Raw genomic sequence first — 13847 nt, 5'->3', positions numbered from 1 at the left:
ATGGACAGGGATGGTGTCCCTAGCCTCTGTTTGCCAGAAGCTGGGAATGGGCAACAGAGGATGGATCACTTGATGATTACCTCTTCTGTTCATTCTCTCTGGAGCACCTGGCAGTGGCCACTGTCAGAAGACAGGATACTGGACTAGATGGACATTTGGTTTGACCCAGTATGGCCATTCTTATGTTCAGTATAAACAAGTAATTGTATGAATTTTAATTTGTTACAACTTCACTAGTGCTTTCTATGTAGCCTATTGTAAAATTAGGCAAATATCTAGATGAGTTGACGTACCCCCTGGAAGACCACTGCACACCCGCAGGGCTATGCATATCCCTGGTTGAGAACCACTGCACTAAATCACCCTCACTCTTAGAACTGGTGCCACTTGAACCTAGGCATTCTGAACCATTTCTGTACTAGTGAACAGAAACAACACAGCTGCACTAGGTCTGTTGTTCCTCCCTGCAAAATCCCCGCTTAGAAAGAAGATATCTTCTGGTTCTGAACCTATTTACCACTGTGGGCCGCATAGGCAGCTCTCTCTGTGTTATGTGAGCCATATCCACCCAGTATATATACACTTCAACCCTGATATAATGCAACCGATATAACATGAATTTGGATACAACGTGGTAAAGCAGCGCTCCAGGCAGCCGAGGCTGTGCACTCCGGAGGATCAACGCAAGTTCAATATAACGCAGTTTCACCTATAAGGCAGTAATATTTTTTGGCTCCCGAGGACAGTGTTATATCAGGATAGAGGTGTACTACCTGTATGGCCCTGAGGATGTCACATGGGCCACAGCAGTATGCTGACTGGGCTGCAAGCAGCACATGGGCCACAGATTGTCATAAACATACAGATAAGGGTAGCACAGAATCCCTCTTTACCCTGTAAAGGGTTAAGAAACTCAGATAAGCTGGGTGGCACCTGACCAAAATTACCAATAAGGGGAGAAGATACTTTTAGACCTGTGGGGGAAGCTTTTCTGTCTGAGTCTCCCAAAGTCAACAAGGATCCAGGGCAGGGAAAATACATCTCCCTAAGCCATATCTAAGCTAAGCATTTAATATTGCAGAAATAGTAAGTAATAGCAAAGAAATATGTTAGGTTATCTTTTGTTTTAGCTTGTGAATTTTCCCTGTGGTAAGAGAGAGGTTTATCCTGTTGTTTGTAACTGTAAAGTTTTGCCTAGAGGGGAAATACTCTGTGTTTTTGAATCTTTTGTTATTCTGTAAAGTACTTGCCATTCAGCATAAGAATTAACCTAAATGGATCATGACTATTTAAATGACTATCTTTCTCCTACAAAGCATAATAAGACGAAAGGTTGAGGCTGTTCCCCTTCACAGAGGGGGGAGGGAGAAGGATTTTGATGCTCAAGCCATTTAAGATTATGAAAGAAACCAAGCAGACTAATGATTTACTCAAAACCTACCCCAGCAAAAAAAAAAAAAAAACCTACCCGCACCTAAGCATTACACAAGCTTCTAAGTAAAGCTATTATATCTAAGCTTCCCCATAACAAGATTTCAGGAACACTAAAAAACCTCCTCCTTTTATTCAGTATACAAATCCTAACCACTCAGTCTGTGTTCTCCCCTCCCACTTCTCCAGCCTAGCACAGTTTATACCAGGGTTTAGGTCAGAGCTGTGGATTTTTCATTTACCTCAGACAGAAAAAAAGAGTAATATAGAAAAGAGAAGAAATAAGGCGGGCAAGGAAAACATCCTGGGGGTGAGGGAGATGTTGACATATGTCTACCCTACACAATTATGTCGACCTAATTTATGTTGGCATACAGCCAGCATAGTCATTAAATTACTTGCATGTGTCCGTCCACACTTGGCTCATTGCATCAGCGATGCGCATCCTCATCAGGAGTGCTTGTCTCGATTGTATTGTCAGTGTGAGGCACTGTGGACAGCTCTTCAAAGCCACTAACAGTCGAGGTAAGTAACTCAGTGTCTACGCTGACATTGTGTCGACCTAGTTACATGGACCGTGACTCTAACCACTGCACAGAGAGGCACTTATGTCAGCAAGAGCCAATTTAACTGAAGATGCTTCCACAGCTAGGTCAATGCAAGGCAGCTTACATCAATCTAACCATGTACTGTGGTGGTGTTTAGGATTCAGCCAAAGCTGGCTCTTTCCGGCCCGACCCAATCTGGTCAGGACATCTTTCAAGGCTGGGATGAAAAAGGTTTGAGGTCCCAGGAGATGGGGGGTAGCAGCATGATGATGAATCTTACTCCAGTAGGTAATTTTTCTCCCCAAAGTCTCTTTCTTTAAGGACCCCAAAAAGGGAATGATGTATGGAAAAGCCCATCCCCTCATTATTTTATCTACCAATTAGGCCTAATTTCCAACACAACAGTTTGGGTTAGTTAATTTTCAGTCTCATACTATCTTTTTTACCTGGCATGATCTTAACCAAGTCAATTACATCAGTAGGCCTTTTTGTTTGGATGAATTCAGTTTGTCTGCATTTTGCAACTTTTCCCATCAACATTTCTTGCTATAGGTTATTGTGACACATTATGAATTTTTCACTCACTTTTCAGTTAAGTTCACAGATGTGATAACTGGGCCTACAAAGTTACCCTAATATCCTAAACCAGGTTGCCCAGTCCCTTTCCCTGTCAGGGGTTCTGTGTCCCTTTCCCACCATACCCTCTATGCTAAGATTTCAGTGTGGCCCCCTTCCCAGGATCCCCCATACTCCCTCATGCAAATCCCTTCCCCCCATGCCCTTCATTGGCTGCTGCACCCATTCCAGGTTTCCCAAGCATTGGCCTGCTAAACCCAGGGTTGTGAGTTCAATCCTGGGGGGCATTTAGGGATCTGGGACAAAGATCTGTCCAGGGACTGGTCCCGCTTTGAGCAGGAGGTTGGACTAGATGACCTCCTAAGGTCCGATCCAACCCTGATATTCTATGATTCTAAGAGAGAAAAAAGTGGAAAAAGAAGAGAACTTGCAGAATCAGGCTTCTACCTAAATTCTGAAATAGAGAATTTTAGAATTTTTTCAGTAACTAGCGAACAAAAAACCTTTAAAACACCAGTTTGCACATCACATTACTTCTCTTTCAAACCCTACCAAAACAATTCCATAATAAAATTAAGATTTGCCACTAAACCTATTAATAAAAACTACAAACAAGTTCATATAGCAGAAAAAGAAAACTAAGAATCTATTTTTGAACTTGTTTTATAAGGACTAACCACTCAGTCTGCGTTCTCTCCCTCCCAACTTCCCAAATGGAAAGAAGGAACGGTCATCAATAGCAGACAGCAGCTGCATTAAAGCAACACTGTCTACTCGCTTCGCGCTCAGAAGAGAACACTTTAACTCCTCCTCGTGGTTAGCGAGACCAGACACTTTCAACCACACTTCTCTAGTTACAAACTATAGAAATGATCCCTGAAAGTATAGTCTTAACAAAACCTTGCTCGGCTACACACCCAGGCGAATGTGCACAAGCTTTCTTCCCACAGTGAATGTTTTCATACCAACCGGTTTCACCCTCCGCGAACTAAAGGACAAAAATCTAAAACCACCTCCCTATTTCATTAAAGCACAATTGAGACAGCTTTAGAACACTGTCCATTAGAAGATGTTTTTGTCGCTATTTGCAGACACACACCTTCTGATTAGCATGCGGAGCTCCTACCAACCAATCAAACCCTCTTGCTTTGTGATACCTGTCATAGGCTCTTCTACACCACATGACAGCTTGTCAGGCACAGACAATGCGGACAGGTCAGCACTTTCTAGCATGCTCAGCAGCTGTTTCTCTCTGGCTTGCTCTCAAATTCATCTGCACTAGAATTTTTTTTCAGGGTTCCATGTTACCAGTGGTACCTGCACTAAATCAGTGGCTCTCAACCTTTACAGACACCAGTACCCCTTTCAGGAGTCTGATTTCTCTTGCATACCCCTAAGTTTTACCTCACTTAAAAACTATTTGCTTACAAAATCAGATGTAATATTTATAAAAATAAATCACTTGTAATGTACATATTGTACTTATGTTTCAGTGTATAGTATAGAGAACAGTATAAACAAATCAATGTATGAATTTTAATTTGTCACAAATTTGCTAGTGCTTTCTATGTAGTCTGTTGTAAAACTAGGCAAGTATCTAGATGAGTTGATGTACCCGCTGGAAGACCATTGGATACCCCGGTATGAGAACCACAGCATTAAATCACCCTTACTTTTAGAACTGGTGCCACTTGAACCAAGGCATTCTGAACCATTTCAGTGCTAGTAGACAGTGGCAACACAGCTGCACTAGGTCTGTTGTTCTTCCCTGCACAGTTCCCACTTGGAAAGAAGATATCTTCTGGTCTGACCCTATTTACCATTGTGAGCTGCACAGGCAACTTTCTCTGTGTTATGTGAGCAGAATCCACATGAGGATGTCACATGGGCCGCAGCTGCTGATTGGGCCACAGATTGAGAATCACTAGTCTATAATTTTGCAAACTCCATTGCCACAGGCTTTTTTCCCCATGTTTGCTGTGAGACAAGAACACGTGAAATTCATAGCCATATAAATATAAGTGAAACCACTCAAATATTTTACATAAAAACTAGATAGTCTAATTTTAAAACAAAGAAAAGCACAGGCCACACAGGGAGTGGCGCAAGAGTCTCAAATGATTTATACTCTCTCCTCCGTGCCATTCAGCATAAGAATTAACCTAAATGGATCATGACTATTTAAATAGAGTATCTTTCTCCTACAAAGCAGAATAAGACAAAAGGTTGAGGCTGTTCCCCTTCACATTTGGGGGGAAGGAGGGAGGAGTAGAAGGGATTTAGATGCTCAATCCACTTCAGATTATGAAAGAAACCAAGCAGACTAATGATTTACTCAAAACCAACCCCAGCAAAAAGAAAACCAAACTATCTGCACCTAAGCATTATACAAGTTTCTAAATAAAGCTATTATATCTAATCTTCCCCATAACTAGATTTCTGGTATACTAAAAAAACTCCTTCTTTTATTCAGTATACAGAGCCTAACCACTCAATCTGTGCTCTCCCCTCTCGCTTTTCCAACTAGCAGTCTATACAGTAACTCCTCACTTAATGTTGTAGTTATGTTCCTGAAAAATGCGACTTTAAGCAAAACGAAGTTAAGCGAATCCAACTTCCCCATAAGAATTAATGTAAATGAGGGGGTTAGGTTCCAGAGAAATTTTTTTCACCAGACAAAAGATTATATTATATATATACACACAGACACACACACACACAGTATAAGTTTTAAACAAACAATTTAATACTGATACACAGTGATGATGATTGTGAAGCTTGGGTGAGGTAGAGGAGTCAGAGTATGGGATATTTCCCTTACTACTAAATGATGAACTAGCAATTGGTTGAGCCCTCAAGGGTGAACTCACTCACTCTGCAAGGCAGCAGGAATGGAGGGAGATATACACATTTCCCTTAAGTACACTACCTTGTTAATTAGATCAGCTTCCTGAGACCCCAGCTACTGCAAGCTCCCTCCATCCTGAGCCCTGCTCTATGGAAGATGGGGTAAGCGGGGTGCAGGAGCAGGGGGACACTCTGACATTAGCCCCCCCCTTCCTTCCCTCCCCCTGGCACAGCAAGCAGGAGTCTCGGGGAGCAGCTCCAAGGCAGAGGCCAGAAGCAGCACATGGCAATGGGGGGAGGGACACAGCTGAACTCCAGACAGCTGTTGCACAAGGAACTTAGGGGAATGGGGAGCTGATAGGGGGCTGCCGGTCCACCCTGATTCCAAGCCCCCACCAGCTAGCTGCAACAGGCTGCTCTTCCTGCAAGCAATAGACACGGCAGGCAGTTGCCAAACAATGTTAGAAGGAAGCATTACACAGCTTTAAATAAGCATGTTCCCTAATTGATCAGCAACATAACAATGAAGCATTAACCAGGACGACTTTAAGTGAGGAGTTACTGTACAAGGGTTTAGGTCAGCTCAGCTACGTCTCTCAGGGGTGTGGATTTTTCATTTACCTCAGACAGAAAAAAAGAGAGTAACAGAAAAGAGAAGAAATAAGATGGGAAGGAAAACACCCAGTGAGGCATGGGAGATGTTGACATATGGAAATCCCTCATGTAAAACCTCTTCCCCCCATGCCCTTCATTGTCTCCTCCACCCATTCCAGGGTTCACCAGTCTTTCTCCATGGCAAGGGTTCTGTGTGTTTGATTCCAGCCATAGCAAGGTCTTCCATTCTCCCCAGTGGCAGGGGCTCTGTATGAACTGCTTTTCTCCCCATTCCATCCTCTGCCTACACAGACAAGAGACAGCAACTGTCATATCCTGTGTGGATTGTCTGATGTGCTTGGGGCCAAGAGCAAACTGCATACCCTCTGCCAGAACAGTACAAGTAAAAATAGGGTTTTCCAGAAAAACGGGAAAGGAAGAAGAAAGAAGTGGAAAAGGAAGAGAACATGCAGACACAGGACCCTACCTAAATTCTGAAATAGATTACAAGAAAAAAAAAATATAGCAGCATAAAGGAATTTTAAAATTCTTTCAGCAACTACTGAATAAGAAACCTTTACACCAAATTCACACTACCCTTACTTCTCCTTCAAATCCTACAAAAACAAATTAAGATTTGCTATTGAACATACACCCACCAAAACTACAAACAAGTTCATATAGCAGAAAAAAAAAACTAAGAATCTATTTTTGAATTTGTTTTATAAGGACTAACCACTCAGCCTGTGTTCTCTCCCTCCCAGCTTCCCAAATGGAAAGAAGGAACGGTCATCAATAGCAGACAGCAGCTGCATTAAAGCAACACTGTCTACTCGCTTCGCGCTCAGAAGAGAACACTTTAACTCCTCCTCGTGGTTAGCGAGACCAGACACTTTCAACCACACTTCTCTAGTTACAAACTATAGAAATGATCCCTGAAAGTATAGTCTTAACAAAACCTTGCTCGGCTACACACCCAGGCGAATGTGCACAAGCTTTCTTCCCACAGTGAATGTTTTCATACCAACCGGTTTCACCCTCCGCGAACTAAAGGACAAAAATCTAAAACCACCTCCCTATTTCATTAAAGCACAATTGAGACAGCTTTAGAACACTGTCCATTAGAAGATGTTTTTGTCGCTATTTGCAGACACACACCCTCTGATTAGCATGCCGAGCTCCTACCAACCAATCAAACCCTCCTGCTTTTACTTCCTGAAACTGCGACACCTCTCACAGGCTCTTCTCTACCACGTGACGGTACAGCGACCGTTTGTCTGCCAGGCAGAGCCCGACGCTCAGTTCTATCTACCATGGTCAGCAGCTGTTTCTCTCAAGTTCGTCTGCCCTAAAGACTTCACGTTACCGGTGGCAGGCGCCGACTCTGGCTGCTTCGAGACTGAAGCATCCACGGGAAAAACAAAAAAGATGGGTAATTAGTACCCACCAGCAGCCCCCGCCCCCTTCAACTCCTCTCCCTCCCCCAGCGCCTCCTGCCCGCTGACAGGAAGGGAGAGGAGTTGAATGCGGGAGTGGGGCATTGGGGAAAGGGAAGGGGCAGGGCCTGGGAGGAGCCAGGGGGAGCAGCCCCCCAGCATATTAGAAACTCGGCGCCGCTACATCATACTAGTGCAATGGAGGCAGAGCAGCGGGATTTGGTTCAATTGCTCCTCTCAGCACAATTCCTCAACGTCGTACACGGTGTATCCAGAAGACAGCAAGTCTCTAGTTTTGCAAGTATATCGCCACAATTTTCCCCCTTGAAACAGCACCACACATAATTCATAGCAATATAAATATCAATAACTGTTAGTAAGCCTATCCAAATATTCTTAAATCAAATCTAGAGAGAACTGATATCAGAGTCAAATACTGTATAGGTTTGCCTCCCTGGAGAGTATTATGTAATAATCTGTAGAGGTGTAACAGGTATTTAACTACAGTCTCTTTCTCCTGAAAAGTGGAAAAAAGCAAAGGCTTAAAGCTGCCTCTAGGAGAATTTTCAAAGCCATACAACTGATCTGGACACTCAATTCCCACTAATTTCTAAACTGGTTCTCAAAATCCCACACCACAAAAAAAAAAAAAAAAAGAGAGAGGATGGGTGAACAAACCCCTCACAACAACGCACAGAAAAACTAAGTAGTATATAGATTTAGAAACAAAACCAGCTATTATAAACTTCCCAAAGCATAATTTAAAAAGTAATATTTTAAAGCTTTTTCATTCAATACAAACCCCACAGTCTGTGCTGTCTCCCTCCCGCTTCTCCAGCGGGAAGAAGCAACGGGCATCAGCGACAGACAGCAGCTGCATTAAAGCAATCCCGCCTATTCGCTTCCTGATTGGAAGAAAACATTGTAAATACGTCCTCCTAGCAATCCCTTTGGAAAGCACTTCTCTAGCTAAGAGCCGGCCATTTCTCCTGCAAAGACATCCTCCCTACTTGCCAACCCCCATCTACCCTGATTAACGTCGTAATTACTCATTTTTTAAAACAAGTGGTCACGAAAGAAAATTGATAGTACCTTTTGCAAACAGCCTGTTTGTCAACAGATGGCCACATTCTTCACAGAAGTAGAGGGGAACACATTTTGTAGTTTGTACAGGTCGAGTTTATTGCCCACCCCAGAGGCTCCTAGCACCCCTCAATTCCCTCCCACAAGCTCCCTATGTGCCCTCTCCCATCCCACTCTTTTTAGGGACTCCCTGAAATTCCCCTAATCTCATACCTTACCAGAGAATCTCTGTACCCTTATTCTCCCCATACCAAGTTCCCCACACTTCTTCCCACACCAAAGGCTCTGTTCACACCCCCATTCCCACTTCCCCATGGCAGGGACTCTGTGTTCCCTCTATTCCCCCATGCCAAGGTTCTTTGCGTACCTTCCATTCCCCCCATGCAGGTTCTTCCAATCTCCATAGGACTAGGGATTCTGTGAATCTCCACTTATCCTCTCGCTTCATTTCAGGGCACCCGTTCTCTCCACCACTGTAGAGACTGTGTGCACCCCATTTGCCTCTTCTCCATTCTTCCCTCCTTCCCAATTCAAGCTCTCCCAATCCCCTTACCTGCCAGGGGTTCCGTGGGTTCCATTTTTCTCCTCCCCCACTTCCACCTTAGGGCCTGTTCCGAGAAAGTTGCATACCAACGAACTGGCAGAGCATTAGGGTTAGAAATAGGGGCTACTTGAAATGGGGGAGAGGGTGGAGAAAAGAAGAAAAAGTGGAAAGTGGAGAGAACTTGCAGAATTAATATCCATGAGCCTATAACTTTAACATAGAATGAGAGAGAGGGACACTGCATAAAAAGGTGGATGCAGAGGTTCAAGGAATTAGAGGTTCAATTAAGCAACTGTTTAAATAAAAACTCTTGTATTTTTACACTGCATTTTCTTCTCTCATGCTATTAGAATACTCACTGAAAAACACCCACATCCAGAAGTAATACTATTAGTTACAATCACTACATCTCTTCTCTAAATATACACATCAGAAACAAAAGTTAAACACCAACTTCAAAAAAAATGTTTTTTAAATTAGTTTATACAGACTAACTACTCAGTCTGTGTTCTTTCCCTTCTACTTCCCCACAGGGAAGAAAGAAAATCATCAACAACAGACAACTGCATCAATACTGCTTACTAGCTTTACACTCAGGAAAGAGCACTGTAACTCATCCTCCTAGCTAGGGAGACCAATCACTTTGTGTTAAAACAACCTCCCACGGCTATAGTCTAACGTCTAAACCGCCTATATTTAGTGGTTACAGTATGTAATTTAATACATCAAATCTCACTATGATCACAGAGACAGTGAGACTGACAAACAATACACTGTATGCATGTCTCATTGTCGCACTTAACATATGAAGCTTTTTAAAATACCCTCTTTAGCTTTGTTACAAATAAAGGTCTTCCCGAATTTCACCAATCACTTCTTCTAATTAACAGAGGAACACCCCTTCAGCCAATCAGATATTTCTTCCATAGCTCGTACTCATAGAGGCGGGACTAACAAACTGGAACTGGCTACGTGGGAATGACGCATCGGAACAGTTAGGCACAAGAAGCACGCATTGCAAGAGCCGATGGCGCTGAGGTGCTTCAGAAGAGATGTACACAGTAAGCAATCTGCTCTTAAAGCAATGACGTCTGTTCCCCAGAGATCCCTGTTAGTCTCTCCTCCCATTAGGTACTGTTTTCTTAACACTGGCCCATCTGCTTGCCACCCTGTACTCCAAATTCACTGGCAATAATGGACCAAATGTTATCAACTTGGTTGTTTGCTTTTCGAGCCTCTCTAGCTTTGCCGTTAAGGCGGCTCTACACGTGTCACTCCCATTGGTATTAATACAGTTATGTTTCTCAAGTTCACGGAAGCCACTAAAACTGGTAATGGGGTGAATAAACTCCCTGTTTTCCCCCTGTGCAACTCTCTTCCTATTTCAAAGCTGTAGACTATTTGGATACGGTACGACTGTAAACATCCAGGATTAGGAACGTCAGATTTTGGATAGAAAAAACACAGCAGCAATGGGTTTTTTTATACTTGCAAAACAAAGAGATGTCAAGTATTAAAACATCTGCAAAATATCTGCATTGGCATATAGGGTATAACCAGGCTGCCGAAAATTACAGAGAAATAAACTAGACATTAAATGCTTTTCAGTTTGAACCAATATGGAGTTTGAACCAATTGACAGAAGTATACATTTCCTCCCAAAAGGGGACTTCCAGAGTTCTTCAAAATTATAGCCACAGCATTTTAATTATTTACTGGTTCTATATTCAACTACATAACTATCTATTCCACTTACCACTTTTCAGTTCATATCTGTTTTGTGGCTGCAATAAATAACTAATGACATTTCCTATACAGCCAAATCTATACATCAATCACAAAAATGGAGTAAACTTTTCATATGGCATCCTAATTTCCTAACACAAAGAAAGCATCATCCATTGTCAAAAATACAAGAGAGCATGATATTTGCAAACACTTGTCTAAATTCAACTCTTACCTTTTTTCAGGATTTTTTTCGCTTTAACATAGTTTCCTTGTTTAACATATTCGTGCAGTTGAGCTTCCAATGAATCATTTTTGATAGTACCAAGCTGGACTGGACAAGGTATGGGGAGAGGGACACCATGAGCCATCCTGTTTCAAAGAAACAGACTAATAAATCATGCTGAATCCAGGTCACAGCTAGAAAATGCATCGGTACAATCCACTTATTTTAGATTAAAATAGCTTAATAGCTATAATAATCACTACTGAACGACTGCTTCTTCATCGCGAAATAGAGAAAGAAACGGGTGAAGGATAGAGCCCCTAATGGGCCCATCTGCAGTTCACCTGATAATAACAAAACCACATGGGCATATCGTCTACACAGGAGGTCCGAATGTACTCATTAGAGACTTTGCTTATTGGACCCCATAGACTCAGCTGTGTGCGGGGGTAAACAATGCAAGTGAGACAGCATTTAAGAGAACCCCGCTGAAGCAATGCTCAGAGTCCATCTAAGGGAATGATCCTAAAGCCCTGAGAGGTGCACAGACCTACTGTACAGCAGAGCTCTGGATAAGAACAGTACAGAGCGAGTAAAACAGGCTCTAGTTACTGGGTGCCATCTGCTCACGGCCAGAGCCCCCAAACCCTTCTAATCACAGGGCACTCAGTACCTTCCCTGCACCCGGTGCCTCAAAACTGCACCGTATTCAGCAATTCCTCCCCGTTATCTCCTACTCACCGCGGCCGCACGCAACAGCCCCACTTATTCCCACTACCCCGAGCGCCCCGCACTCAGCACCCCGCCCTACACCCCCGACCCCGCGGGCCCCGCACTCAGCACCCCCGCCCTACACCCCGCGGGCCCCGCACTCAGCACCCCCGCCCTACCCCACCCGCGACCCTGCGCGCCCCGCACTCAGCACCCCCGCCCTACACCTCACCACCACGTGGGCCCGCACTCAGCACCCTCTCCCACAACCCTAATACACGGTTTCAGATCCACAAACACCCGGCACGCCCCCCGCCCCTTACCCCTGCACAACCGTTGACCGCTACAGGCCCCTCTTCGCCTCGCTCCTCCATCCCAACCCCCTCTCAATACGCCCCCCCCCCCATACCTCAGTCCCCACCTGGCAGCTCCTGACCGCGGAGCCCTGGCCAACCGTCGAGGGAGGCGACCGTTACTGGCGACGGACGGGAGCCCCCACAGGACACAGTTCCTGAGGGGTGGAAGCTCCTCGGGTCCAAGGAGCTGCCCGAGGGCGGGGTGTTGGGGGGAGGTATGGAGGCTCCCCTGGGCCACAACGCCCTGGCCCGAAGTGCGAAGCGGGTCAGCACGGGCTTTCATCTGAGGTTTGTCCAGCCCACTCTTCCGCGGAGATTAACCTGCCCCGAGAGGGGCGGAGGAGCAGTCGGAGGCTCCCTACAGGCTATGCCATCTACACAAACTTCTGCCACGTGCACATCATGCCTACAACACGCTGCCACATGCACCGACTACATACAGCGAGCCGCCTGTCTGGCAACATGACGCCACCTGCCAGGGGTGGCTGTAATTATCCCGGTCGGTGCACACCAGGCATTGAACGCCTTGCCAAGTGCCCCTCGTGCTTTTAAGTGCCGGGTGTACAGTAAGCGTACAACATACACTGTTCTGTGCACAAAATGGGAGGCCAAGTGAGGTGGGGCGCACCAGTACATTTTAGCCACATTTCTCTGGCAGCGTGATCATTTTTCAAACTGGATCTTTCATTTTTTAAATACAGTATTAAGCGGAGCCTCCCCAATCAGCTTGCTGAACCACAGCCTAAGTTCCCGGTCTTCCAGTTTGCAAATATAATTATATAAATATACCCCCCACCATGCAGCACTGCCTGCGTCAGAATGCAGAGACACAAAAACAACCAAGAAATATGAGCTGCTCTCATTAATCTCAGTGAAGCTGTTAACTTTGAAGCCTATGGTAATTTACACATCTACACTGTTGAGATTTCAGCACAATTAGCTCAATTAGGGCTATGGGTCGAGACTGGGATATTATTCTGAGGAGAGGTTTCTCATACCACTACTTTTATTTTCCATTGTGACTCCTGATCCCTGGAGATATGTCACCTCAAGTCCCCACTGTGTAATTGGCTGTTCACAATAGTCATGGTGGGGTTAAATTAACATTTCTGCCTGATCAAATGGACATCCCAGCCTGTGAGGGCAACTGTAACATTATACTCAATTAAACACAACCAAATTAAAGTAGCTGCTGGTCTGTAGTCTCATGCCTCTGACAAATCCTGCAATTCCTGAGCTGTCTTTATCTCTCTTGGAAGATGAAGGACTTGATGGAGAAATAATTCACCTGTAAAATCTTGTATTCTGGTCATACTTCCTTGCCTTATGGGCACAGAGATTATAAAGCAATCAGGAAAGATTGTCTCTCTTTCAGCTATATGTGCCCTGACTCACAATAGAGTTTGGACTAATATTACAAATGCCAGTCTCTCACTCACAGCAATTTTGTTGCTGATTGAAACCCACATCTGAGGTAGATAAGAGTGCTGTGCCAGGGCCCAACATGTAGGTTCAAGTAGGGTAGGTGACGATAGCAATACTTCCAACCCCAAGCACTGTGATATCATGAGTCCACCCACTCTAAGAATGGCTTAAAAATCATGCTTTTTAAAAAAAATAACATTTGGGGTTATTTTTGTTGATCGTTGCTTATACCAGAGCTGCGGAACTTTAAAATGTAGCTCTTCACCTCACCTCTTTTCTTCACTGCTGTACATCTAGCTACTATTTGCATTGCAATGGTGCCCATGATTTGCTAGGCGCTGCAAA

General features: G+C 44.3%; 1 protein-coding gene and 3 non-coding genes across 4 annotated transcripts in view; all 4 read right to left on the bottom strand.

Moving 5' to 3' along the window:
• TEX14 (testis expressed 14, intercellular bridge forming factor) overlaps positions 1-12360 on the bottom strand; it is a 77641-nt gene extending 65281 nt beyond the window's left edge. Inside the window, exons 1-2 of the mRNA XM_075074029.1 lie at positions 12143-12360; positions 11020-11156 (exon numbers count right to left, since the gene is read on the bottom strand). Of these exons, the coding sequence (XP_074930130.1) occupies positions 11020-11156; positions 12143-12360 (355 nt within the window). The remainder of the gene's footprint in view (positions 1-11019; positions 11157-12142) is intronic.
• LOC116827429 (small nucleolar RNA U3) lies at positions 3231-3447 on the bottom strand. Its single transcript, XR_004374315.1, has one exon. It is a non-coding gene; the product is annotated as a small nucleolar RNA U3 (small nucleolar RNA).
• LOC116827428 (small nucleolar RNA U3) lies at positions 6731-6947 on the bottom strand. Its single transcript, XR_004374314.1, has one exon. It is a non-coding gene; the product is annotated as a small nucleolar RNA U3 (small nucleolar RNA).
• Positions 9553-9748, bottom strand: LOC116827430 (small nucleolar RNA U3). The gene has a single exon (XR_004374316.1). It is a non-coding gene; the product is annotated as a small nucleolar RNA U3 (small nucleolar RNA).
• Positions 12361-13847: the final 1487 nt, after the last annotated feature.

Source organism: Chelonoidis abingdonii, chromosome 20 (genome assembly GCF_003597395.2).
Source record: "Chelonoidis abingdonii isolate Lonesome George chromosome 20, CheloAbing_2.0, whole genome shotgun sequence".
Classification (NCBI taxonomy): domain Eukaryota; kingdom Metazoa; phylum Chordata; order Testudines; family Testudinidae; genus Chelonoidis; species Chelonoidis abingdonii.
The sequence above is the reverse complement of the archived record's forward strand: the minus strand, read 5'-3'. Positions and strand labels throughout refer to the sequence as shown.